The following is a 27,901-nucleotide window of genomic DNA, read 5'->3' on the forward strand; positions in this document are numbered from 1 at the left end:
TAACTACAGCGCCCTCATCTGGCCAAATGTGCAATTTTTGTATGAGGCTTGGAGGTAAATTCCTTGGTCATGTTTCAGTGTTTCATGGTTTTTAGAGCTCCAATAGGAAATTTACTATCAACAGAAGTGTCAGCAGCTAGGTGAATTGTGTAGGCACACATGTGCTGTGACTGAACAAAAGTTATTTCCAGTGCTTTCCAAGCTTTCCGTTGATTTAAAAAGAAAATTAAAATAAAATAATTCAAGACCTGGAAATTATCAAATTAAATGTCCATACTTTTACACACTTCTCTGTGCATGAGTGCATGAGTTTGGGGGATAAACAAACTGCCTGGAAAACAATAGAGCTTCAGCCCAAGGGGTTTGAATTTCTAATTACTACTTAAGAATAAATGTCTTCGAAGCATAACTATTTGTGTTGCCAACACTAGGGGGTATTATATATGACTAATCTACTATACCCTGTTGATGCCTCTTATTAATTCAAATGTGTGTGTCCGTTACCTCTTTCACACACACACACACACACACACACACACACACACACACACACACCAGGACATTAATGTATGCTGAACCATGTCCATCCCCTTTAGGAGGCAATTTACATCGAACCTTGCACATGGAAATATCTTATGGACTGTCACGTTATAATGTCATCCAAAGCAAATGGGTTTACATTCTGTGTTCAACATGATGCTCCAGACACAAAGCGACATGGGTTAAAGTGATGCTGAACTTTGGTAGTACCTTGGGTTGATACACCCCAAAATCGGCAATTCTCTGTTACCTGTTGCTCTGGTAGAGACGATTGGGTTTTTTTCTCTCTCCATTCACTGCCATTGTGTTGCTTAACAGGTTTGAAAATTACACTTTTAGCACACAAACAAATGCGAACAAAGCAGATTCTAACAATATATTAAAAACTAGTAAGGTACTGTTGCTCGGTGTGGTTAAGTGAATCGCTTCCTTAATGTTATTAAACCTGTCAGTTTGAACAAGTGTAACACCGAAATTGTTCCGACCGAATTCCTGTTACACTTGTTGCGATTCACTTAAAAACATTTCAGCAGACTGACAAGTTTTTAAAATATTGTCAAAACCTGCTTTGTTCGTGTTCGTTTATGTGCTAAAGGTGTCATTTTAAGACCCGTTTCGCCACATAATGGCAGTGGACAGAGAGAAAAGAAAACGCCAATTCTAAAATCTCCGTCTCTACGTTAGCCGGAGCCGATTTTGGGGTTAGGCTAAGCTATATCATGTCCAGGACGCTACGCTACACAACCCAAGGTACTACCAAAGTTTAACATCACTTTAAGCTCTGACCTCACACACCAAGTCGACTTTTCATCATTTATATGTGCAAAATAAACGAAAACAAAAATACAAATTGTATGACAGTAATCATCTCACCCTTCTTGAAGGTGGGACAGTTCTGCGCTCAGCGGGGAAATGAAGGCCGTCGCCATGGTAGCCCCGTTGATCATCGCCATGGTAATTGCGTGGGCCACCTCCATTAGGGAAAAAGCGGGGACCTCCATCGTATTCATACCCGCCGCGGCCATAGTCATCCTCTGGTCTGCCAAACGGCCCCCTCCTCTCCACCGCCCCGGCTGCTCGCGGGTACGGCACCTAACATGATGGGTACATTTTGTTATTTGTAGCTAATATTTCGTTCTTTTTCACTATTTTTGTTGGGATAAATATAATTTTATTCTGTCGTTTGTGAAAAGTTGTTTATTTAGACACTGCCACACCAATTATTTGGTTGCCTCTGATTTTTTTGGGAATGTTAAGATTCAAAATTCAATACTGTTGTCAACAAAGCTGACTGGAATTTGTCTCAGTGCAGCTCAAATGAAAGAAACACAGAAACAGTCAACAGTGCCAAGCATTACATGCCTACTATTCACAAATGACAAACATTCACATTAAGAAGTCCATACTAAATAAGAAAATGGTTAATACCAGATCACTTAGTCCACAAGTCCTCCTCAATCCAAGTTTGACTTGTTGCACTCTCCCAATAGAATAGTAATAGTACAGTCCATAATGAAATAAAATAATTAAATAAATAAATAGATAAATAAAAGAGCCTGTGTGCTTTCTAAGAGTCCTCTCAGCTAACCTAACTGAGGTTCAAGTGCTTGATGGCTTCTGGACAGATAGCGTAGAGCAGTTCAATCTCCTTCCTGATGGAAGCAGCAGGAAAAAGGAAGCAGACCGTGTGGACGGGGCTTGTGGACGCTTTCTTTGCTTTGGAGGAGAAGTCGTACCTAGGATTTTGGATGCTGTGTGTAAAACCGCTTTCCAAATGCAGGGGTGATTACATACCACACCTGTCAATTCCTAGAGATTTTCCCTTTCAAAGTTGCATACATTTTCTAGACTATTTCTTCACTGGATTTGAAGATTTTGATCACTGTACAATACGATGTATGCTGATGGAGGCTAGGCAATATAACTATCAACTAGGACATGAAGCTCTATTGAAGATTGCTCATTACAACAAGAAATATCGCAGCCAAATCATGTCTAACACTACATAAACTATGCAGTGATATGTATTGGGACAGAATAATAATATTTTTCCAAACTTCTCCAGCCGTTTTCATGCAATTTCCATACTTTTCAAAAACTGGCATTTTTAAATTCATTCTCTCTTCTTTTCCAGACCTCTGTCTGTAGAAGTGAGTCAGGGCTTCCTGACTGACTCGAGCTCCAGGTCGTTATCCCAGCATCAATTTATCAGCTTGCTGACCTCTCTGATAAGCTGTCGAATCATTACTGTTTCCCCGATTATCAGGAAGATTAAGATCTTTGTACCGGACGTGCTTGGCTTTAAAGTCAGTGATCATCCACAGACCCTACCAGAATCCATGGCTGTCTTTAGCATAAAGCTTATGTGCTGAGGGCCAACTGATTGATTTTTCCTTCATGTTTCTAAATACAAATGTATTTTTTCCCCACACTCATCAAATTTGTTCTTACAGTCATCCAGTCATAGAGACAAATTCTGAGTTCATGTAAATGTATTTGGCATTGTCAAAAGTAGCACTTCTGGCATATGGAGTCACTGTCAACATGCCTACTTCTGAATGTGAGAGCAACGTCAAAGGCAATATGCAGAGGAAAAAAAGGAGTAAAAAAATGACAAAATATCCTCATGTATCAAACAGACTCTCACCGGTCTCTCTGGTATAAAGCGTTCCTCGTACACGTCTCGTATGCTCCTTTCTCTCCTGTACGTCACTGCAAAAGGCAATGAAGGAAGGAAATGTACAGTGTTATCATCCAGACATAGTGCCACAAAATAAACAGCCTACAATTCCTTGCTCTGTTTCCAGGATCGTGGTTGACATGTTTCCTACAGATTTTCCATTTTGACTATTTGACTGAGTTTCATGATTTTGATAGGTGTTGTTCATTAGGGACGTACAGTATGTTCATAGTAACTGTGGGCAATCTGACTGTCAACAAGGCTACCACACCCTATAACTGAGGATAATTCTTCACAACACAAATATTAGAGTATGTACAATGGTAATGGGCCAAGAATTACAAAACATAGTATCAGAACTGAACAACAGTTCCTAAGAGGTTCCTAACAGTCTGAACAACAGTTTTACTTTTCCAGACTTTTCCAAGACCTGGAAATTACCAAATTCATTTTTCATACTGTTCCTGACTTTCCTGACCTGTATAGGGTTGATCCAGTGTTTCCTCTGCAATTGTGGCAGTTGCAAGAAATTTGTTTTCAGTTCCTCCCTCATCTGCAGGCATTTTGGTCCTAGTTTTGGCTCTAGAGCAAGTTGCAGCACTGAAACTATGGTTGTTTTGAGTCTTAAATAAATAAAAGTTTTAGTTGTTTTCTTGCTTTAGTGCTAAACTGCTGCTGGATGAATGTAGGAGGGAGGAAAGGCGGGTTGGTCACCAACTTACTTGTTGACTGGAGGGCTTCTGTGAAGCAGTGTTACAGAGATCTTCAACGCAATCTGTAGAAAGATAAAAACAGAGCAACACTATATGAACATAGTATAAGATGTGAGAGTATCTAAACTCTTGTCTTGAGAAAAGTCTTCATAGTGTAGACTATAAAAGTAAAAGACTAATTTCTTCTTTTTTTCCAGTAATGTGGAAAACAAAATCAGCTGTGTTTTGCCACAAGTTCAACAATATGTCAACTAAAGATAGGAAACACTGCTGGGAATTGAGATGGGATCCAGCCATTCAGCTAGCTGAGGTTACTTCTTCAGACTAGATACACTGCACTGATTGCTACTGCCAGTGTATCCCGTGTGTGGATGAGTCAAACAAACCAAAAGGATTTATAACGTTATCCAGCTAAGATAAAATGCTGGATTAATATGCACTGAAACCAAAGCGAGTGCAATTTTACTTAAACTAGGTTAAGAGGAATTTGCTAACAGGCATGTTAAACGTTAAGGTGAATATCCAGGTGACAAACATTGACAAACACGTTACTACACCTAGCACTAACGTTACGCAAGTTACATAGCAGCCAGCTAACCTTTGAGTTGGAAAACAACACAACATGTTGTGTGTGCATGTGGTTAACTATCTAGCTAGCTAGGTCCATTTAGAACGGACGGGTAATATTGCTAATTAGCTAGCATCCGTCTATTTTGCAAAGATCCACGCGTTTTATTTTATGTGAAAGAGAGCTAGCTAGCCGATACTGTCAAACTAATAATTTAAAATAAATATATACAACGAATGATAGTCTTTAATAGGGTAACATGCGTTATGTAACGTGCACAAAAGGCAAATTTACGCCATGTAAGATAGGAAAATACTCTCACCTTCCCGTAGCCTTTCCCGGTAGCGTCACAGAAAGCGGCTTTTCATTGGATGACAGCCTAACACGTCATTATCCTGCGACGCCTTGGGTTCAGCAGCTGGACGTCTTTTTGCTAAATCAACATTACCTGCAAATGACCGTAATATTCTCTTTTCCAACTACTTTTTCTAAATAACTAGGTATTTTTTTAACGGTGGGGTGAACGGTGGGTAAGTCGTTTGTTTAATTGATTCAGCTGGTTGCAGTAAGCTCAAGATGAAGTTAGCTGTTTAGCTGTGTCTGTTAACATTTGAATGTGTATCAGTTGGCTGTGTTGTGATCACTGTTGATCCATCTGTCTTACAGTGTCAGTCCCTCGTCAAATGAAAGCAGTATGAGTGGGGGTTTGGCACCGAGCAAAAGCACTGTATATGTGTCCAACCTACCTTTCTCTCTGACCAACAATGACCTGCACAAGGTATTTTGTCTCTTCATTTGTCAACAAGTGCTGAAGAATGATCTGAAATGAAATTACCCTTCTTTGACTAAACCAAATGAGTCTTGCATATCTACTGTCCAAGCGACTTCCTTACTGAACGACTGTCTATCTAATTTCAGCTCTTCACCAAATATGGAAAAGTTGTAAAGTGAGTAATGGCTCTGTCATAATTTATATTTTTATTGCAAGTGCATCAACCATGCAGACATAAACCACAACGTAGTCAGTTGAAGGCTTTGAATAATTACCTATAGCGATGTAATATATCAATCTTATTACAAATAGAAAAAAGGACATTAATAACTGTCATGCTTTTCTCAGAGTTACGATTGTAAAGGATAAAGACACTCGCAGGAGTAAAGGAGTGGCATTTGTTCTCTTCCTGGACAAAGAATCAGCTCTTAACTGTGCAAGAGCACTGAACAACAAGCAGGTGGGTCTGTGCCAATTTAAGACCATTGTTGGATTACAAGTAATGTAAGGGATTCGGCCTAAACTGTTGTTTCAATCAATGTAATCTCTTTCTCACTGATGATTCTTTCATGGACATTCACTTGTGGTTTAATTAGAAAAGCCTCTGTTTGTTTGCCCCACAGTTGTTTGGCAGAACAGTGAAAGCGAGCATCGCCATCGACAATGGCCGAGCGACTGAGTTTATAAGGAGACGGAACTACACAGACAAGTCCAAATGTTATGAATGTGGGGTAAGTCCATATTTAATACTGTTTTGTCCTGTGAGATAATCAGATATGAGATGGATACATCTAGTGTTACATTTGCAAGTATTACCTTTTGTCTGTCCTTTTTGTATGAAAGATAATAACATTCTGTTTGTTCATACATGCCAAATAACTTAAAATCACTACCATCATTTTGCATCCACTCACAACCTACAGACAATTGCCAGATGTTTAAAGGTCATTTCATGCTCACTTTTTGTCTATTAAATGACGCATCACAGGATGAAGGACACCTGAGCTATGCGTGCCCCAAAAACATGCTGGGAGAGAGGGAACCTCCAAAGAAGAAAGAAAAGAAAAAGAAGAAAAAGCTTCAACAAGCTGAGCAGGTGTAAGTATTTTATAGGGATTGTTGCAGTTATTACCTATGCTGATCAGATATTTATGGAATGTGGATTGAGTAATTTTTCTAATCCTTACATGTTTTCCCTAATAGTGAAGATGAAGAAGAAGAGGAAGACAGCGAGGAAGAGGGAGAGGATCCGGCCCTTGATAGTCTAAGCCAAGCCATAGCTTTTCAGGTTAGTATGCACATATAGAAAACAAAGAAAAACACAGTCACTATAGAAATATTGGATTCAAATGTAAGTATCCAACTGACCAAGTTTATCATGGAAAGTTTGTTCCCTTTTGTGTCTTCATGACCAAATCATCACATTTCCATTGGAATTCAGCGCTGAAGAATGAACTGCTTCACTGTTTTGGAGTTTGTGGCTCTAGCAACTGAAAGCTTTGCCACCAACTCTTGCTGGGTTATCTTATAGTGCGGTCACATTTCCTCTGTCTTTGGTCTCCGCCCCAGCAAGCCCGTATGGAGGAGGAAGAGGAGCATCGGAGGAAGCGGGTGACCGTGGCTCAAGAGGACAGCGCAGAGGCTTCGACATCTGACGACTCCAAGAAACCAAGGATCAAAAAGAGCGCTTACTTCAGTGACGAGGAGGAGCTCAGTGACTAATAATGAGGATGAACTGTATACACAATGTTGGACATTACCAAAAACAGTGTAGAGCAAATACCTAAATGTAAATAGAAATGAAATTTCCCATTTTAGATTTATGTCATGTTGTGTTGTACTGGGGCTGAGGAAACATATATGCTTCAGATATGGACTACGAAGTTGGAATACATTTTTTTACATTTAGTATTTTGTACGATCGGAGTTGTACACAGTTAGAACTGAGTCATATGTATGTAAATATTGCTTATAGTGCTGCGGTCAATAAAACGTTTCATAATGGCAGACCAAGTGAATACTATTATGTTGGTAATTTGAATGTTAAAGGGAAAATTCAGTTGATGAATGCCTAAGGTAGTGTTTGGTTATAGTTTGTCTAGTCCAGTGGTTCCCAAGGTGGGGTCCCCAGCAAAATGAGAAATTGTTATTTCACTTATAAAAGTTAGCACAATAGAATAAAAAAGGATGGCTGTTTTAATCATAGGTTTTACTCTTCCCACTCTTATAATATCACGCCACCTACTGTAGACAGTCACTATATTAAATCATATGTATCAACAAAATGCTCTCAGATGGGATAAAATGTTATTCTCGGTGGTCTAATGCGGATCTATTTGGGGGGTTCTTGATATGAAAAGCTTTGGGAACCCCTAGCTTAGTCTGCTTGCTTGGGAATTTAACATCGTCTGTTTTGATGCTCGCTTGCGTCAGCACGCAAATAAAGCGAGGGATTCCCCGATGTTCAGAGCGTCTGTGATCTAATCGGTGCGCTATTTCTGTAGGCAACAAGGCAGCAGATGCGGAGACATCAAAGGAGTCCAAGTACAGTGAGCTGGTGATTGTTACCGCTGTAACAACAGATCATTGCTACAGACGCAACATTGTGGCTACTGCTGCATTCAAGTGCTGCCGGAAATAACAGAGAGGTAATGCTGTGAAAGACGATTTCCTGTGAGATGTGACATTTAGGGGGCAGAAATCATGGAAGCCGTGTCAACATCTGATGGTAAAAGCGATGCATTTTATTACTTTATATTATTGTTTGGCATTCTGTGTAAATAGTGAGTATTGTTGCATGTTTTAACTCGTTCTCTCAACTTTTAGTTTTCACACATTTTGTGCATACTAATACGTTGCCCTCTGGCACTGAAGAGACAAAAGCTGTAAACAGTATTTAGCCTAGCAGTGGTTATCAACCATGTGCCATCAAGAGTCTGCAGGTTTTCATTCCAACCAATCACTACACCAGTTGACGTCACTGATTAGTTCCCCCTCTCTAACTGAAGGTGTGAATAAAAACCTGAATATACATGGCTCTGGATGGTCCATGCTTGCAGACCACTGTGTTGCAGGATCAATTTTGACATTATAATCCGGCCAAAACCATTTGAACGTTTTTACGACTTCGGTTCCCGGAAGTAGGAGCTTGCAGGGAGCATTTGAAGGCAGCATAGATTCATCATGAGGAATGTCAGCCTCAGGAAGTGACTCTCCCTCTGATTGGGCACTGCGGGTCATGTGACCATTTCCCAAGCGGAGTTTCCACGACAGCTGGAAGCCGAGCGGCACAGACGCATCGCTTCTTTGCTAAAATAATAAGAAATAAGCCGGACTATCCTCGTTTTAACGCCTCCAAATAAACCCTGGTCTGGCATGGGCGACAAGAGGAGTCCTACAAGGTAACGACCGAGCTCGCGCGTCCTAGATATTCAAGCTGAGGAAGCGGACATCGGCGAGCGTACGGAAAAAAAATGGGATTTCTCCACGGTCTCTCTCTCTCTCTCTCTCTCTCTCTCTCTCTCTCTCTCTCTCTCTCTCTCTCTCTCTCTCCCTGCCTGCCTGCCTCTCTTCACAGTGTGTGTATGTGTGTATGTCTGCGTGTGTGTATGTGTGTGCGTGCTTGTGTGTACGTGTGTGCGCGCGCGCGTGTTAAAATCCTATCGCCAATTACAGTGTCGGATCACAGCGCTTGCAGATGATTTCCCAAATCCGATAGGCTTACCCAGATGTTTGCCATCGATAGCCTTGCAATCATCTGTCGCGGATGTGAACTGAACTCACTCTCTCCTCTCCTCTTCCCTCATCTCCTCTCCTCTTCTCTCCTCTTCTCTCCTCTCCTCTCTTCTCCTCATTTCTCGTTGTGTTTTTGTTTTAAAAAGGCCGAAGCGTCAACCGAAGCCCTCCTCCGACGAGGGGTATTGGGACTGCAGCGTGTGCACGTACAAGAACACGGCGGAGGCTTTTAAGTGCATGATGTGCGATGTCAGGAAAGGGACATCAACAAGGTAAGATGATGTATAGATTACCACAGGCTGCTCAGTGCCTGGAAGTCCTATAGGCTAATGGTCCCTTTTTTTTTTTAATCGGTGGTTCCCAAAGTGGGGTCCGGGGACCTCCAGGGGTCCTTGAGGGGGCCCCTCCAGCAAAATCAGGAATAGTTTAATTTCACTAGTAGGCCTATTGCGCTCCCTATACATTTGCATGGTGAGAGAATGGATAAGGATGACTATTATTTTCCTCAGAGGTTTCACTCTCCCCACTGTTGCCTCCCCAATCTACAGTATAGACAGTAAACAAACATGGTACATATGATTATTTTCCAATTCATATCCAGCAGCAGACATCTTCTCTGATGGTAAATAATATATCTGGGGGTCCTTGGTCTGAAAAAGTTTGGGAACCCCTTTCTGTTCCTATTACACCTTTAAATGATTTGTAACCCTTGTGTGTTAGGTGTTGATATAGGATACTGCATAGTTATTGCACGTATTAGCAACCAGTCACCATGCAGTCAATACACCGAATAGACTATTCGTCATGAGTGTGTATGTCTGTAATGTGTGTATGTGAACGTTTGTGTGCAAGAGAGTGAAGAGCAGAATATGGAAATTACATGATCCATGTTTTCTTCAAGCTAAGCTGTTGATTCATTTGTTATAGCCTATATATTTTCTTTTTATGCAACAGACACACACACACACACACCCACTCACACACCCCTCTAAGCAGTGCATTAGTCTCCCGTGTTCTTGCCGGGGTGTTGACACTGACCTCTGTGAAACGAGGAAGAGGGATGGCTTGCTCTTTAAGCACACACATCCATCTTGTTGCCCTGGAGATATTTGTTGCAGACGGGGAAATGCCTCTCATACGCATGCACACACACTCACACATACACACAGGTACTTAGGCTCACAAACACAAAGCGTGTACATGGGCACACATAGGAGTTGCGAGTGCACTGTGAGAGCACACACACACAGTGCTCTCTGTACTGGCTAATATTTGTCCTGACTTTACTGATTTGAAGCCAGCCAGTAGCAGGAAATGGCAGTGTTGTTCCTGAGTGGCACTCGGTATCAGGATGAAAACACAACAGAGGGAGAGAGAGAGAAAGAGAGAGGAAGTGTAGCTCTTAGCACCGACTATGGTAAGCAGTGTCTGTTGTTAGCAGAGGTTGAACATGATACCCCTCTTTAATGCATAGCCAATTATCCCGTTCTGCATTACCACAACCTTCCCAATGAGCCATTTAACTACAACAGCAGCGGTGCATCGATGCAGTTGCCTGCTTTGATGCCTTTTTGGTAATGTGGCGTGTCTTGTGTTTGTGTGTGAGCGGACACATGCATGCACTTCTATGCTTGTGTATGCGTGTGCACTTGTGTGTGTGTGTGTGTGTGTGTGTGTGTGTGTGTGTGTGGGAGGGCTACTTGTGAAAAGAGGTTGTCAGACCAGCTGCCAGACAGACAGCCATGGCTCATTACTATGCAACGGCTTAATCAGCCTGCTGTCATCAGACACACACACGCGCAGATGCACACAACATGCAAATTTTACACACGACTGCGTATATATTCCTACACAAACACGCACGCGCGTTCTTGCACACGCACTCATGAACACATCGGCACACACACACACACACACACAAGCAAACAGTTGCTGCTCACACAAACAAAGAGAGCGACTAAGGGAGATGGTTTTCATGTTGTCTTGGGGTCTTGCTTAATGTTTTTTAGCGTTGATTGTTGAGAGGACACTCGGGTGGCTCTCTGTATACTTCTATAGAAACAAGCTGCCTGCCTCTGAGCCAAGAACCTGTCTGAATCTTCACGTCTCATGAAGCCCTGACATCCTTTGTCTCTCCCATCTGGGTGTTTTGGAAAGGTGGCAAGGACAGAGGAAGGATCAGCACACACGCATTTTGAACAATTTGCATGACAGGATCTTGTCTTATTTAAGGTCAATAACCCACCGTCTTTGAAATTGCAGTGCTAAAGAAGTGTAGCAGTAGTTTTGTTGTGCTATTATAGTACACACACACACACACACACACACACACACACACACACACGACGTGATACTGCAGCAAAATATCCACACAGGTGGCCACAGCTGTTAACAAGAGGACAAAATAGACAGAAGTGGATCTGTGAGAGGGCAACTAGAAGGTGCTAAAGGGCAAATGGCATGCAGAATATAAATGCAGGGACACAGAAAACTCAACGCTGTTTAGTAAATAAGCTATAATGACTGAGCTATTATTGTGAACTTGTGAATAAATGTTTGACACAGTCGACAGAGGAGTCCAGTGGTTATAGAGACTGTCCAATAGCCTGAAGGTCACAGGTTTGATCGCCGCAACAGCCAGTGTGCGTCCTGTCAAAGTGGCCTTGAGCAAGACACTGAACCCCTACCTGATCACTCATAGTAGCTTGCTCTGGATAAGAGCGCCAGCTAAATGCATAAAATGTAAAAGTGAACTTTTGCTGACAGGCTTAAGGTCCTTTCTGGAAGAAGGAGTGAGCGTGGAGGGTGAAGGGAAGGGGAGGGATGTTGAGAGGGAAGGGAACATTATAGGAGGACAAGGTAGAGATTGGTTTAAGAGGAAGAGAGGGAGAGAAATGGAGGAGAGAGTACCAGAGAGAGGGAGAGAGAGATGTTTGCATGTAGATAGCCGTTAGGAGATGAAGATGAATGTTTTATGAGGCTGAGGTTTAGCAGATCCTGCCGTCTAGTTCCCTCTGATGCGGAGAGATGATCTACAGCAGCGGCCTAAAGCCGCCGGCTGATTGAAAGCACATTGTTCAGACTGTGAGTTTGACAGAAGATAGGGACACATCAGCGGGATTGGACTAGCTTATCGGATAAAGAGAGTGAATGGAAGAGAGAGAGTGAATTGGCCGATGTTCTGCTGATTCTGTCAGGGGCTCTGAAACTTTTTCAGCTCGGGAAACCAAATTTGTGAACTTTAGTGTAACCATGGAACCAGTGTGCATTAAAATATGCTAGTCCTCTTGTCATGTGGGAATCCAACAGAACCAGGACTGCAACCCCACTTTGGGCCTAAGAGCGAAGATCTTGGAGATGGAAACTAGTCCACAGAGAAATTAACCTCCCTTCTACTAAGATACATTCTATTGATTGCTATGTTTTCGATTTAGTCCACCTTCATAGGAGCGTCAGAGCATAGTCCACATACTAGGGTTGGGTAATATTGACCAAAAATCCTATTGCAGTTTTTTTCCTCCATATTTCATTTTGCTGTCTGAAACATATTTCCCTATAAGAAACAATCACAGCATCTTGCAGTTTGGAAATTGCAGTTGTCAATATTGTGATTTCAATATTTTTTTTATTCATTCTGTAGCCATACTTCATACACTATTATGCTCTGTTACAGATTCTCTCTGCATTAACGTCTTCAGAATAATTGCTCTCTGGACCCAGAACTGATGCAGGCATTTGTGCAGACTAATGTGGGAAGAATATGTTGTTTTAAGGTTACAAAGCTAATAGCTTATATTATCCTCTTAAGCCTGTCTTAGATTGCACAGACTTTGGAGAGCTTTGGCAACACAATATAGCACGCAGCCTCATTATGTTAAGACTTTCTCCACAATAATTGGGAGAGCCATTTTAATCTTCCTGCAACTCATCTTTGGGTTCAGTCCCAGTCTTTGAAAAGCACTCTACAGTATCATAGAGGAAGGTCATGGCATGGTGGCGGAGTAGTGGTTAGAGAGGCAGTTTCATCACTGGAAGGTCGCTGGTTTGATCCCCACAGCAGCCAAAATGCCTTGTCCAAATGTCCTTGAGCAAGACACTGAAACCCTCCCAGCTCACCCGTTATGAGTTGCTTTGGATAATGGTGTCGGCTAAATGTTTAAAATGTAAGATGAAGGAACAGAGATGTTTCAGAGTTATTGCTCCGGCCTTAGACAGCCTCCGTCTGGTTTTAAAAAAAGCTGACATGTTAGAGAGTGAAATGTCTTTTGGGAGTAGCGCTGATAGACGGCCGTTAAACAGCGCTTGATAACCAAACATCATCCACAGCCAAATACTACTGGGTGTAGGAGAACAGTTTGTGTGTGACCTTCTCTGGTGTCTAGCCTACACCACCCACATGTGCGAGCTGAGCTGAGCTGAGCTGAGCGCTCCGACACGTCAGGCCCACAAGGGAAACACTCGCTCTGTGTACTCTAAAGAGTTCAGGAGCTTGTTTGGACGTATTGTATTTCCACAAGTCACGACAGTGAGCTTGATCGTGTTCCTATCATTTGCTGTCTCTCTCGCACTCCCTCTTTGGCTCTCCTGTTCGTGTTTGCTTTCTGCCTACCTTTATCTCTTCTTTTTCCCTCTGTCTTCCTCTTAGGCACTCTTGTTTTCTCTCTCTTTCTCTCTCTCTCTTTCCCTCTTGCCTTTCTCTCTCCGTCTCTCCCTCTCTCTCACCAGGAGTTGAACTTAACCTAGGGCGTCTTCTGGTGACAGATTGACTGATGCACGGCTTTCGTCAGCTCCACCTAAACAAGCGCAAACCATTCTGGCTGGCTGACAACCTGTCAACATCAGCATGTTTAAATGTTGTTTTATCATCCTTTGGATGAGCTCGCCCCTCACAGTTGACATACAGCGCACACCGTGGCAATTTGGCTTGTTATTATGTACTTGGCTCGATTGCGGGGTTAAACCTTCTGTAAGGTGTTATTTTGCTTTCAGTATGACACAGTCTAGGTTATCTGCTACAGGAATCCTATAGTCTGAGCCCCAACAGTTTTATTTAGGTTTAGTTTATTTGCACATACAAATAATACAACTCTGAAGAAAGAATGAGGACAAAGAATCCCTAAAGGACTTATGAAAATGTCTTACCCCAAAAGCAAAAAATAAAGAAGGAAAAAATGAAGATGACTGAAACACAAGTGAATAGGGCATCTGCAAACAAATTACATCAAAACTCAACAAGGAGAATCCTACAATAACAACAAAATGCATGAATAACAAGGAAGAGAAATAAAATAAAATAGCGCTGATGCAGATAACGCTAATGAAATCATTGTCATTTTAAAGCTGTTATGCAAGCTTTATGCATTCAGCCACCGATTGGTTTCAGTAGATATCAACTGTAAATATGAGATAATGATCGGCCTACTGGTGCTGCCTGATTCTGTGAAACAGAAACTGTCAGCCATGAGCCACAAGGCAGCGTGTTGCATGAAGCTAAAGCCCCTTTCACACATAGAACCTGTAAGATTACCATGTTAACTTTTCCAGCAGCAGTAGTAGTTTCCCCTGTTCACAGTATTGGCTACTATTTTTTTTAAATTTCCATGTAGAATGATAGGTTAGGATAGGTGAGGTGGGGCCAGATGTTGCGTTTAAGGTACGTTACAAAAGGCAACGCTTGTTATTTTATAAAAATGGCAGATGAGGAGCTTCTGTGGCCAGATGCTAAGTTTCTCCCACTATTATTAATGTGCAATTTAATCTTGTCTCAGCTTGGATGGCTAGTTACTCCCTTGTCACGGAGTCTGTCCAATTTCCAGACATTTTTGAAAACAAAAACATAGCTCACTTTGCCAGTTTTCAAGCTTTCAACTCTCCCGCTCCAAACCAACACTGCCACGGGCAAGTCGTGGATATACGCCATCTCCGAGTCTCCTGTGATTGGTTCACTCGCTGTAGGTGAAAGCATATTATGAAATACTGTCCTAACCTTTTTTGTGCTCAACCCGGGAATCTTACGGCTTTTGTTCACACTAGCATCACAAAGGAAGATTACTGGGAATTTCACTTGGTCTTGAGGGGGGAAATTTGCAGGATCAACTTTTGCAGAATATCGACTCCGGCTCCCGTTCACACATGACGCTGACACGGAAAATTTCCAGAAGATTTCTGGGTGAAGCTGCATGTGTGAAAGGGTCACATGTCTCACTTCAGAGTGGGTGGTGGATTCCAAAATTCCGGGGTCGGAAATCACTTCTTATGCAAAAAGGAAAGTATGTATTCACACTAACAGATGTGTGCAAAGGCCATGGAACAGTAAACAAGGCTATACAAAGTATGCATATGTTAGCAGTGCAGCCTGAGGAAAAATGCATCTATTTGAAATGCATTGCCTAAAGTGTGCATTTACTGTATTGCCATATTTATTGTTCCACTGCCTTTGTACACATTTATATCTACATGACTGCCAGCTTGAATAAATAGTTTCCTTTTTGCATTAAAAATGGTTGCCCTCTCCTTGCCCCCCTCCACACCCTTCACAGGTTCCAAAACTCAACAGACTCTTTCACACCGGCCAAATTTCTTTTCAGAATAGAAAAGAGGCGGGTTGTTTACCTGCCAAACTGTGTGGGAGAATAAGTAAATTTACCAGCCGCAACTGAAATTTACCACATTTGGCTGCTGGCTGGTGTTAATTTGCCACCCTGATAACATGGGACGTGCCACTAGCAGACAGCATCACACTTGACTGTCAGTGTAGAAATACGCTTATTCACTCAGTTAAAGTGGTAATTCTCATAATCCTCTTTTTTTTGTGTGACATCTTTGGTGCTAAGCACTCATTGCTGTGGTGTTTCTGCACTGCACTTTCCACAGATCACCTGTCAATCAAACAGTGTGGGCGGGTCTGTGACATCTTTTTCCTTTGGATTTTCTGCTGATGCAGTTTGAGTTTCTGTAGGTGGCGCTCTTTTCTTTGTCTGTTCAGCCATGGTGGCTATCACTGCTCATGCTAACTACCCACTTCTTCTTCTATTTATCCCAAACAAACTGCCGTTGCTGCTGCCAGAACAGTAAAACACATCAGTTCCTGTGCGACAGAGGTTTTTCCCCAGGAAAGACCTACCTGACACCGGGTGTTAAGAACAGCAAATGTAAAAGCTTTCGTGAACAGGCTGTAGGTTGAATCACATTTTTCTTATATCAATTTGCAATGGAGAGCAGCAAAACGGACATTTATTAATATGAAAATGTCACAGATTATTACTTTATCGTCATTTTTCTGTTTAAGTAAAATTACAGCTTTGATACAAATTACATTTATCAAAAGTTAACAGGCATACGACATGTTTTTTTCCCCCCCTTGAAAGGGACCGTATATCAGCGATCAGTATTGGTTCAGCCCGTTTTAATTGTTACATCTTCTAAGTCGGGCAGTCGGCTCAATTGTGTGGGTAACTGGTTTTAGTACTCATCCAGCATACAAACACTGACTGTACGCCAGGGACAATGAAGCTGGCTGTTATCATGTCACTGCGGCTCAAGATTATGGCTACGTGATAAGCCTGTAATTACTGTGGTGACACTGATGCATGACATACTGATCTGTGTGTGTGTGTGTGTGTCTGAGAGTGAGTGGAGAGTGTGGTACAGTGTGGCGAGTGGGCTGTAGAAGGTGTCATAAACCACAGGACATGGAGAGCCATCTGTCTCTCTCTCTTTCACACATACACACGCACACACACACGGCGGTAGCATGTTCAGGCAGGGAGAGACATTAATCATCGGGTTGGATGAGCTCCCGGGAGCAACACTCAGCCTACAACCTGCTGATAGAAAACCTGACACACGCGTGTGCTCTCACTCACTCACACACACACACACACACACACACACACACACACACATGCATATATACACCTGGAGTGAGCTTCAACAGGCCATAAAATAAGCTATTTCACAATGATCTTACAATCATCACAGAATAGTGTTGTGAGATTTTGGTTTATAGCAGCACACTCCAGTGCTTATTTGCAGTCTATTGGCACTCCTGTGGGCTATTTGCTCATCACACAGCGTACTCTATACAAATGTTAGCAAGCAATCCAAACGTCTGCACAACTCTATATATCAACCAAGGACGCAATTTACCTGCTATCTTTTGGGGGTTTAACACATTACCAGTTTTAACATTTTGAAGTGCACGTGCCTGGAGGCGTGGCCAGAATGCCCCAGCCATCGCTACGGACACCTAGTCTTGTTAAAGACGCATGTTGGTGACTTTATATTCAATTTGTACTGTTGGCACAAAACCTTAAAAGTGCAATACATTCTGTATCTTTGCCTTCATTTTTACAAAAAAAAAAAATACTGGTTTTATGTGGGTGTATCCTTTCTGTTAACAACAGAGCTTTGATTGACAAGTTGATGGTCAATCACACTAGAAGAGACCATGCATGTAAACTGTAAACAGTGTTGGACAGACGCTAGCATATGAGATGCTAGTGTAATACACAGTATTTGTATGTATTACGGGAAGTAAGAGGGTTGACATGAGTAAAGAAGGACTGGGACAACTCACTCTTTTTAGCTTAACGCTTTATCTCGTCTCCCCGACTTCACCCTGGCTATCCCGCTCAAAAGACAACCAGGAAGTAGAACTACAAAACTACGGGCGCATGCGCACTACACGATAAGATGAAAGTGACTGAAACAATGAAATATAAAATGATAAAACCTCTTGGGCAATATTCAAATATTCAGTAACTAAAATGATAAAATAAACATTCTTTTAAATTCCATGAAATTAATATAAAATCCCTAACAAAATAAATCTCATATTACACTAGCATATGAAAGCTAACTTTCCTGTGAATAAAAAGTAGCTTCTTGCAGATTGTTGTTTATTTGAGTTGACTGAAGGATTGGGAAATTCAGTTCAGTCCCCTGCATACACACGCTGAATCTAAACTGAGCCGTCCCATACTTGCTAATGTAATAGCCAAGCTCACCGTAAGTTTTCCTCTTGGGCTTTGTGCAGGTTGACACCCTGGTATTATACAATGACAACTATCTGCCATGTTTGATTAGTTATTTTGGCAGTACGCAAAATCATTAGCTTCTCAAAAGTTACTCACAAAAGGCCGGTTACACTCGCATGGTGAGAATTTCGATTGAAGCTTTAGACAAGGTTTGCACGGGCCTTGAAAACACTTAAAAGTTTATAAATTTGAGGACAATAAAATGAGGCCTTTGAAATTAATTTTGGCTCCCAGTATGGCACCCAAATTCATCAATATACTTCATTCTCTATTCTAGTATTAACACTTCACATCCTGAGGAATACCCTGTGATGGATATTTGCATTAATATAGCTGCAGTATTCACAAATTAAAAAGTAAGTAAAAATTAATGAATGAAATTTGACCAATGACATGTCTTACCCCAAAACATGCCAATTTCGAATCCTCAAATTTCACCAAACAAGACACTGAAAGCCATTGAAAAGTCTTTGAATTTGATGTGCAATTGAGTGTGGGAACCCAATCTACAAATTGTGAGCTGTAACAGACTAGAGCACTCTATCACACACACACACACACACACACACACACACACACAGCCACACTGACCATGTTAATTGCTGAGTCACGGTGAGCAATAGTGTTGATGACCCATTTGTCCAGCGTGGCGGAAAGGTGGCGGTCTAGCCGAGCCACCCAGAGTCATACCTTCACCATCTGCTGAATCTGTTACGGACATGCGTTCACTGTCACACCGTTTCATCATGATCAGGGCCCGAGAAATTATTTTCCCCTAGCGTTGGTACATCGAATGTTTTCTTTTTGATCTCTTTTTGATTTTTTCTTCTCCGTTTTCGAGCACAGGCTCCGAGATGAAAGAGTGTGAGGTCAGTGAGTGCATCAGAGGGAGGGAGGGAGAGGGAAGGGGTGCGAGATAGAGAAAGACGGCAAGTGTACGTGTGTGTGCGTGTGCTGGTAAGGGGTCAGCCAGAGTTCCCTTCCCCTCTCAGTGAAGTGTTTGTACGTGTGAGGGATCAGTGGCAGCGTTTGTGCTTTCTAACCCCCCTCTCTAGTCTGCAAGACTGGAAGAGCCTGTCTTAAGCTTGAGGTTAAAAGCAAGAGCCGAGAAAGAGCGTGAGCCAGAGCGGTTGACAGAGAGTCAGGCTTATTATGCAGGCGTTCGCTTGTTTGTTTAATCTCAGATAAGATGGAAGACCGTATTGTGTTTTGCTCTTGCACTTAAGCAATTTAAGAATGATCTTTTTGTGCCAATAAAGCTTCAACTGAATTGGAAGAGAGAGAAGGGAGGGACTGAGACGGTGACAGACAGAGATACATGATGTTGTGGACCAACAAATGTGGCTACAATATATCTCATCTGATTTTTCATTTTCGTTTCATTTGACGCCCGGCTCCCCCTTCTTTTCTAACAGGAGATAAATGTTTTCCTGAGCACATTCCCTGAATTAAAGAGATTGTGATTAATATCCGTTGTTTCCTTTACTCTCCCCTTCTCGAGGAAATACAATTCAGTGCGTTTAAGCCCTCCTCATAACGTCCTAATTTCCCAGTGTGGGACTCCATTAGCTGCTGTAGAATGGATGGCGTGAGTGGGGCGAATATTGATTGGAACAACAGTTCCAACACGCAGTATTAATGTCAGAAAGAATAGGCCGCTACATTAGACACAGAGAAATTCCTGTTGGAATCAATAGACGCGTGCACAACACACACACACACACACACAGCTACCACAGGCAGATGGAGGCCATTGGTGAAGGCCTAAGTGCTTGGATAATAACCATTTGATTGGGTTAGCAGAGGCAGCTCTGTTTAGGTCTGCTGCTTTGCCTCACCCTAATATTAGGTTGTCTGTCTCCTTTTTCACCTCCGCGTTATTGAGCTGCCTCTATTAGTGAAAATCTACTTCATTGTAATACTTGAGGAAGATAGGATGTACAAAATATGTTTATAGTTTCCCCACATTGCTCCCCGGCACAGCCACTCCTTCAGTTTTAAATAGAATAGCACAGAGCGTAATTAGCCCCAGGCGAGATTTTTCTTGCACATCAAGAGACCCAGCAGTGCACAGAAAAAGGCAACACATACAGCACCCATTCATTGCGTAAATGAGACGATAATTCATCCATTCATTACATACAGTACATACAGAAACCGCAAAATTGCAAGGGCATAATGACATCCTGAACAGAAATCATCAGTCAAAGGCTAACCGAAGGAGGTTATGAATGAGGTGGCCATTTTTTTTTTTTTTTCTTTTTAGAAGCTGGTAATGTTTGGCTTGAGGGCAGGACGGTCGATTCGGGATGTGACTGAGGGTGTTGTGTGTGTGTGTGTGTGTGTGTGTGTGTGAGCTTCAGTGGAGGGAATTCAGAAGACCAGACACTGCTTTGTTACTGTAGAAGAATTATTAGGGTAAGGATGTCAAGGCAAGCAGCAAATTACTTCAGCTGGGAACAGAGGACTTTGAGAGGCCTCTGCCTTTATTTAAAAGGTGTCAGCAGTTCTGCGGCGTCGCGCTGACAAGACAGACATATTAGAGGATCTCTACGTCTCCTCCCTATCAGACGGTTATGTAGGCCAAGAGACCCATTTGCATTTCAGTCTGGCCTTGCTAGCGTCTCTCCATGTACTGTAAAGGGAATGATAACTCCAAAAAAAAAAAGACTCTTTGAAGCTGGGCCCCAATTTAGGTCATGACAGAATTGTTAAACAATAGCTTTCCCCTTAGAAGAAGACAGCAGACCAGCAGACCCAGCTCTTATATTTCCTCTTAGAAAATGAGATGGGAGTCTCCAAGAGCAAACTAAATAGGCCGGTAAGACTTTATTTGGGGAAAATCTTGGCGCATTGCACAGCAACGCTTACGCCAGGTGCTGGAACTCGTTTTTTTGTAAGGACTTATTTTAGTACAGTACATTTGTGGACTTTGTACTTGCATTGTGCTGTAACACTCTTGTAAGTACATTAGGTAGGCTAAGTGAGAAGGGAGATTTTCATGAAGCACTTAGACAGAGTAATATTGTGTAATTGCAATACTTGTCCATAGGTTAATACACAGGTTAGTACGCTGAATACGGCAATTGTACAGTGTTACCCGCAGGGCTATTCTGCAGCATCATGATTGATAAATTCTAACATAAACACTTAAATGGCTAAGATACACTGGTAATGTGGTATAGTTCCATAATTTGCCATAATTCATTAATATTTAAAAGGTTTTATTCTCTGTCTTATTCAGTGATATTGTCATTAGTGTGTTTGTGTATCTTGTTTACTATATAAAGCATCTTTGAGTATTTAGAAAAGCGCTGTACAAATAAATTGTATTATTATTATGATAGTATTTTCTGACCAATATCTTAAATCTCACATTTCACAGGGTAGGATGATTGCAAACAGGGTGGGACATTAAGAAAAGGCACCAGACAGATGCTGATAAGCCAAATGCCGGTCTGTGGTTGGTTAGTCTACTCAACCAACCACTTTGGCAAGAAGCCAGCCATTGTTCAGACGTCCTAATCTGTTCTTAACGTCATATTTCGCTGGTAAAATATTGAAAGTGGCTGATGAATTTTGGATTTAGTTGTTGGCGGTAGTTTTGAGCCCTGATTACAAACAGGAGTGGCCTAGAGCACTCAGAAAAGCTCCTCCAGCAGACTGTGGACCAGGCAGAACAACGGCGGTTCTTTCTCGGCTCGTTGTGGTGGAGAAATCGGCACACTGTGTTCCTCTGCTGGTCTCATCATGCCCCCAGGCTTCATCTGCTCACTGACTGCTCTGTGTGTGTGTGTGTGTGTGTGTGTGTGTGTGTGTGTGTGTGTCTGCGTGCACGCATGCAAGCATTTGTGTGCACACGTTCATATGTGCCTATGATTCCTGTATTTGTGTGTGTGTGTGTGTGTGTGTGGGTGGGTGTGGTGTCTGTATGGTCTGTGTATACATTCATGCATCCGTTTTCACGTGTGTGCATGTGTGAGTTTGTGTGTGTGTGTGTGTGTACAATTTGTGTACATTATGTGCTTTTGATTTGCGTTCACGTTTTTTGTTGTTTTTTGTTTTTTGTTGTTTGTGTGGTACCTGTATGGTGTGTGTGTGTGAGTGCGTGTGTGTGTGCGTGTGCGCGTGTGCACAGTTAGGCGCTAGATATGTAGGCTCCCTCAACAGATGGCCTTTTCAACACACTCTCGGCTACAGCTCTTGCCAGCCCCAAAACACAAGCAAGGGAAGACACACACACATACACACTCACACTTACACACACACGCTTGCACGCAGATATGCCCACAGCCCTCATGCATGCAAACCAGTGCCAGAACAATTGCATAATGCATAATTTTTGAGACAACAGACGCTCTTGGAGGATGGAGTTGTGACTGTAAGGAACACTCAGCTAACCATGTTACAATGTGTTAAATTTGGTATTGGGCCTATCTTTAGCACATTGTGTAACCCATGTATTGAGGTGCATCATCCTCAGTTGTTAGGCAGCCATTTGTAGTGAACTAACATTGTATCTGTCTTCACCAAAAAAGGCTCATATCACTGAGTTTTGTGCAGCAGGTAAATCATATCATATCATATCTGAGTTTTATTCTGAGTATGTTAACTCACAAAAAGAATCATGAAAACGTAGCGAAAATGAAATGATGTTCTGATTAAGGCCTTTGCTGGAACATGTGGCCGTCAATAAAAGTATGACATAACTGAGGTCAAGTCTGGCCTTGCTTTTTTTTTTAACCACCTTTCTCGTGGTTTTCATGGATTTTTTTTTTTATCCTACTGTTTTTGGCAGAGCACCCAACCAGAAACCTATTCGAAGATGCCCACCTGTTAGACGCTCGGTACTCAGTATGCTTTGTACACTTACAGTCAGTATTGTATCTCCGTCCAGATCTGGTTGCGTCAGTGTGTGTTGATGCGAGCGCTGAAACAAGCCTACGCAGGTGTGCCACATAACTCACAGTTGGCTGAATACTGAGTTTTATCCTGGACTCACTCAGTATGTATTGCCACTGGCTACCACTGTTAGGAACACTTCCAGCAGCGCCGTCCTAACCAGCACTGGCAGTAATTATTGGCTCCTTGATTACGCTTGTACGCTAGCATAAAGCCATGTGTTCACTGTGATTTTCCCTGTCATTAATCTGCCTCTCTCTCTCTCTCTCTCTCTCTCTCTCTCTCTCTCTCTCTCTCTCTCTCTCTCTCTCTCTCTCTCTCTCTCTTTGTCTACCCCTCCCTCATCCCTCCCCCCCCTCCCTCCCTCCCTCTCCCCCGATCAGGAAGCCTCGTCCTGTCTCCCAACTGGTCTCCCAGCAGCAGGTAACACAGCAGTTTGCGTCACCCACGCAGCCCAAGAAGGAGAAGAAGGAGAGAGTCGAGAGGGAGAAGAGCGACAGAGAGCCGGCGCTCAAGAAGAACAGTCACAAGAAGATGAGGTAAACAAGCTGAGGCCGGGGGGGAGGAGGGGAGGAGGAGGGGGAGGGGAGGGATGAAAAGGAATCGGATATTACAGGGATGCATGAATAAACACTGGATCGTGTTTGATTTGCCATCTGAACTCAGGTTGATGTTGTGTTGTCATATCTCATAAAGTGCTTGGGTTATCAAAACATCCAAGTGAAGAGATACACATGAGATAAAAGTAGGAAGGTGCTCTTTGGGGTTTTCAGTGGAATTGTAAAAAAAAATGAGGACCAAGGTGCTCTTTACTTTTGAATAAAAATGCCTTTATTGGTGCCATAGTATTTGGGATAGACTGTGTTTTACACTCCTTTGTTTGTGAGATAGTCAATAACTAAGGATGGGATAATATATTGAAATTCAATATATCGCAATACAAAAATGTGACAATACGTATCGTGGGAAAGAACAATTAATCGCAATATTAGCTACATTTTATTCTGCTGTAGTAATCACAAATGAGATGGCTTGACCATCACAGTTTTACAAGCTCTCCATCCAAATTATATTAATTGCACTTTATAATGACATTTTTAAATAGTTGTTAGAAAGATTTGTGTCTCAGAAATGAACATAATTCTGCACAGTCATACTTTGTTATTAAACTTTTATTTATTACATCGTATCGTGTTTGTATTGAATCGTGAACCTCATATCGCGTATCGAATTGTATCGTGAAATAAATAAGCACATTGTCCCATCCCATTTGTTTGATAGATAACCGAAAAGCAGACATAAAACATAAAACATAACAGAAAAACAGACAGCCTTTATTTACTCTCACTAATCTTTGTTTTTCTGGCTTTCCCCAACCTCCTCCGTCCGCCCGTCAGGCCGAGGTTAAAAAACATCGACCGCAGCAGCGCGCAGCACCTGGAGGTGACGGTGGGCGACCTGACGGTCATCATAACGGACTTTAAGGAGAAGGCCAAGCCCTCGTCCACCTCGGCCACGTCCTCCAGCGCCGCGTCGACGGCCGACCACCACAGCCAGAACGGCTCCAGCTCAGAAAACACAGAGAAGGGGCTTTCCCGCTCCTCCTCGCCCCGGGGGGAGGGAACCTCTGTGAATGGAGAGTCCCACTGAACCGCCCTCCGACCCCCCCGCTCCTCCCCCCCGTCCCATCGCTGGAGGACCCTCTCACCCCTACCTTAGGGCTGCACGATATTGACAAAAACATCAGATCACATTTTTTGTTTGCTTGTTTTTTCTGGATATCGCGATTGCAGTAAGAATTGCGATACATCTGAACAGATTTTTCAGCATCGTTTCTTTTTCAGTGACTTAAAGGTGTTCAAGAGTGAATTGTTTGGGGGACAGAAATGAGATGCCAATGCTTCAGATTTGGCCGGTTTGAATCCAATGAAAGATTTGCCACAGCACTGGAATTCCCTGTTTAGAAAGCTCTCTGAAACGCCTGTCCTTCTAAAACCATACACCGTCTTGGAAATTGCAGTAATCGATATTTCAATTTTGATTTTTCTGTGCAGCCCTGCCCTTCCCAGCATCATCAGTAACCGGCAGAGTGAGATATTCTTCCTCCATGTTGAATTTTCAGCCTCCATCTGGACGCTTTACCTCCCTGTTATACACCTGAAACATCTACTACCACACTCCCAGCATCCCTACACTGAACTTTGAACTCCCAAATACCTCCATCCTCACAGCGAACCTTTGCTCTCCATCCTGATACTCTAAGCTTTTAGTTCTGGACTGGCTCGGCTATAGAACTTAGAGCGATCATTACTCTGTTGTTTTTTCCACTGCCGTTTGCCGTACCCATACTGGCACCACTCGGTGTGTTTTTCCATTATGTTTTGTGCAGTTAGGTTGCTGCAGGTATGCTCGAAGCACCTAAACATAGTTGGAACCAGCCCACTTCTAAAGGATGCTGGCAGGGATTATCATCTTAAAGGATAATACCGGTGTTTTTGAAGTTTGTGCCAATGGTCTAGGATGCTCCTCTCCTTTACATTATTCCTGATGGTTTCTGCACGCAGTCGGCATAGTTGGAGAGATCAGGGTTTGTTTTCCTCCTTTCAGAAGAAGCCATTTACTGCCATTCTTCGTCATTCTTGTACAGTACGAAAAACAACTTCCACAGAGCTAGATAGATAATCCATCACAGTAAACATGAAGCTTTGATTTGGGTTTGTCGAAGTTTCTGTTTTGCTGTTATTTCATTGTGCCTAAGTTGAGTGTTTTCATATCAGTGCACACATTCAGAGGCCTCTCTCATTGGACCAGAGAATATTTCAGGCTCTCTGATTGGATGAGCGAGTGTGCCTGACACAATGTTAAACATATGCTGACATCCTTTGCGATTATGTTACGCTCTGCCTCCTGTCAATCACCAGACACCCATAGGAAGAAGCGTAAGTCTCCACCAGAAAATAATCCCTCAAAAACATGTCACCTTACAAACTATATCGTCACATACATGCCTTCTTATTTGGGGCGTCTTTATTAGCTGGGACAGCAGTTAATTTCAAGCTAGGTTTTTTGTTTTAAAAACAAGTAAATGTTCAAAAATCTAATTACATATAGCATTTGCAAAATGATTGGGGGGAAATGTAAACTAGATGTAGACCAGTGGTTCTCAACGTGGGGTCTGGGGACCACCAGGGGTCCTTGAGGGGGTTCCAAGAGGTCCCCAGCAAATTGATGAATTGTTAAATTTCACCATTATTTAATTTACTAAGAAGTTACAATAAGAGAATGTGTAAGAATTACTATTTTCAGCACAGTTTCACTGTTATCTGTCTACCGGCAAGACAAGGCAAACTTTATTTATATTGCACATTTCATACACAAGGCAAATACAACGTGCTTCACATAAAACAGAAGAAATACATACACAGACCACAACTATTTAAAATGACATTAAAAAAGAAAGAACAGAAAGAAAGATAGAGATAAAATAGGTAAAACACACATAAAAGAAATAAATAAAGATAATAACACTGTTACATCTACATACAGATGATTTAGCGGAAGGCCACAGAGAAAAAGAATGTTTTGAGCCGGCTTTTAAAAGAGCTGACAGTGGGAGGACATCTCAGGTCTTCTGGAAGTTTATTCCAGTAATTTGGAGCATAATTACTAAAAGCAGCTTCACCTGATTTAGTTTTCACCCTGGGAACAACTAACAGACCGGTCCCAGATGACCTCAGAGGTCTGGGTGGCTCATATCTTAAGAGCAATACAATACAGATAGTCAGGTTATTCTGGAGAAAATCTTATCTAACAATGAAAATATTAGATATTAGATTTGGGTCAAAGAGGCAAAATCTCATCAAATGGGGGTCTGTGGCCCTGATATGCACTAAATTAGGGGTCCTTGATATGAAAAAGGTTGACTGATGTAGACAATATAGTAAAGGGGCTATAACTAAATGGCACTGGTATTCTCCTTTAATCTGTCGCTCGTACACAAACAGGGCGGCACCTGCTCAGCGTTCTAATGGAAAACCAGAGGGTGCTGACACTGTGCTGCACCCACAGCGGGCCCAGTATGGATACAGCACGGTGCTTGTACAATGGAAAAACCCGAATTGTCTCGGAGCAAGGTTTTGACTTCTGGACACGCACATTCAGTAGCTGTATAGGTTATGGCTTGGCAATACGATGGACTTCAGAAACTGTTGAGATTCCTCCACTTCGGTGTAGTGCAGTGGAGGAGCCTTGGAACACACTAAACTCCTGGCAGAGCAACTTTAGATCAGCATAACTAAACAATGACTTTTAAAAACCTGTAGAATAATAAAACGTTAGACAAACACAGGATATTTCTCGATCTATTGTACTACAATGTTTTAATGTGGTTGTATTATACATCATACCAGTGTTATTGTCAAGATTTTTACTTTATAATAACAGTTTAGGACAGTTCCTGAGAACTGTCACGGCATGATAATATATGGTCCTGGTATATGTAATGTGGGACAGGCTATGTCTCTTAGTTTGTAAGTATCATTTAATGTGTTAGAGACATATTCCCATAGGTTCACTACTCTAGCTGGGACTAGGCGCGTGGACTCATGAGGACTATTTGGAGAAACATTTGTTATTGGTTGTGTCAAAAATGGAAAGACACTTATTATTGGTTGGAAATGCATCAGCGTCACTTGTTGATAAAGTTTGCATCTTTTGTTTTGCTTTGCCATGCTCTTGTTTTAAAATGTGTGGATTGGTTTATTACATGTCTGAATAAGAAAATTAGCGAAATTATGTGTTGTCCTCTTGACTTTAAATGCACTCGGGCGCCTCTCTCTCTCTCTCTCTCACACACACACACACACACACACACGCATACAGTATATGCATACTCAAATGTACAGATGTACATTTGCATACACACTCATGCCCAGACACATTAACACATACAAA

General features: G+C 42.2%; 2 protein-coding genes across 4 annotated transcripts; both read left to right on the forward strand.

Moving 5' to 3' along the window:
• The first annotated feature begins 1,424 nt into the window (after positions 1 to 1,424).
• zcrb1 (zinc finger CCHC-type and RNA binding motif 1) lies at positions 1,425 to 7,273 on the forward strand. 3 transcript variants are annotated; one of them, XM_071898992.2, is made up of 9 exons: positions 1,425 to 1,623; positions 1,734 to 1,735; positions 5,192 to 5,279; positions 5,420 to 5,448; positions 5,622 to 5,733; positions 5,897 to 6,004; positions 6,262 to 6,371; positions 6,477 to 6,561; positions 6,843 to 7,273. In XM_071898992.2, the coding sequence occupies exons 1-9, from the start codon at positions 1,453 to 1,455 to the stop codon at positions 6,993 to 6,995; spliced, it is 858 nt and encodes a 285-aa protein (XP_071755093.1). In that variant the 5' UTR covers positions 1,425 to 1,452; the 3' UTR covers positions 6,996 to 7,273. The 3 variants fall into 3 exon arrangements, with proteins under 3 accessions (XP_071755093.1, XP_078138263.1, XP_078138264.1); XM_078282137.1 differs by lacking the exons at positions 1,425 to 1,623; positions 1,734 to 1,735 and adding an exon at positions 4,901 to 5,031 and having other exon boundaries at positions 5,168 to 5,279; positions 6,843 to 7,272; XM_078282138.1 differs by lacking the exons at positions 1,425 to 1,623; positions 1,734 to 1,735 and adding an exon at positions 4,904 to 5,027 and having other exon boundaries at positions 5,168 to 5,279.
• A 1,272-nt stretch (positions 7,274 to 8,545) lies between these two features.
• On the forward strand, positions 8,546 to 27,742 carry LOC139911460 (YY1-associated factor 2-like). The gene is made up of 4 exons (XM_071898996.2): positions 8,546 to 8,674; positions 9,155 to 9,280; positions 23,332 to 23,487; positions 24,346 to 27,742. The coding sequence occupies exons 1-4, from the start codon at positions 8,649 to 8,651 to the stop codon at positions 24,596 to 24,598; spliced, it is 561 nt and encodes a 186-aa protein (XP_071755097.1). The 5' UTR covers positions 8,546 to 8,648; the 3' UTR covers positions 24,599 to 27,742.
• The last annotated feature ends 159 nt before the right edge of the window (positions 27,743 to 27,901 follow it).

The sequence above is a fragment of the Centroberyx gerrardi genome, chromosome 24 (assembly GCF_048128805.1).
Source record: "Centroberyx gerrardi isolate f3 chromosome 24, fCenGer3.hap1.cur.20231027, whole genome shotgun sequence".
In the NCBI taxonomy this organism is placed as follows: domain Eukaryota; kingdom Metazoa; phylum Chordata; class Actinopteri; order Beryciformes; family Berycidae; genus Centroberyx; species Centroberyx gerrardi.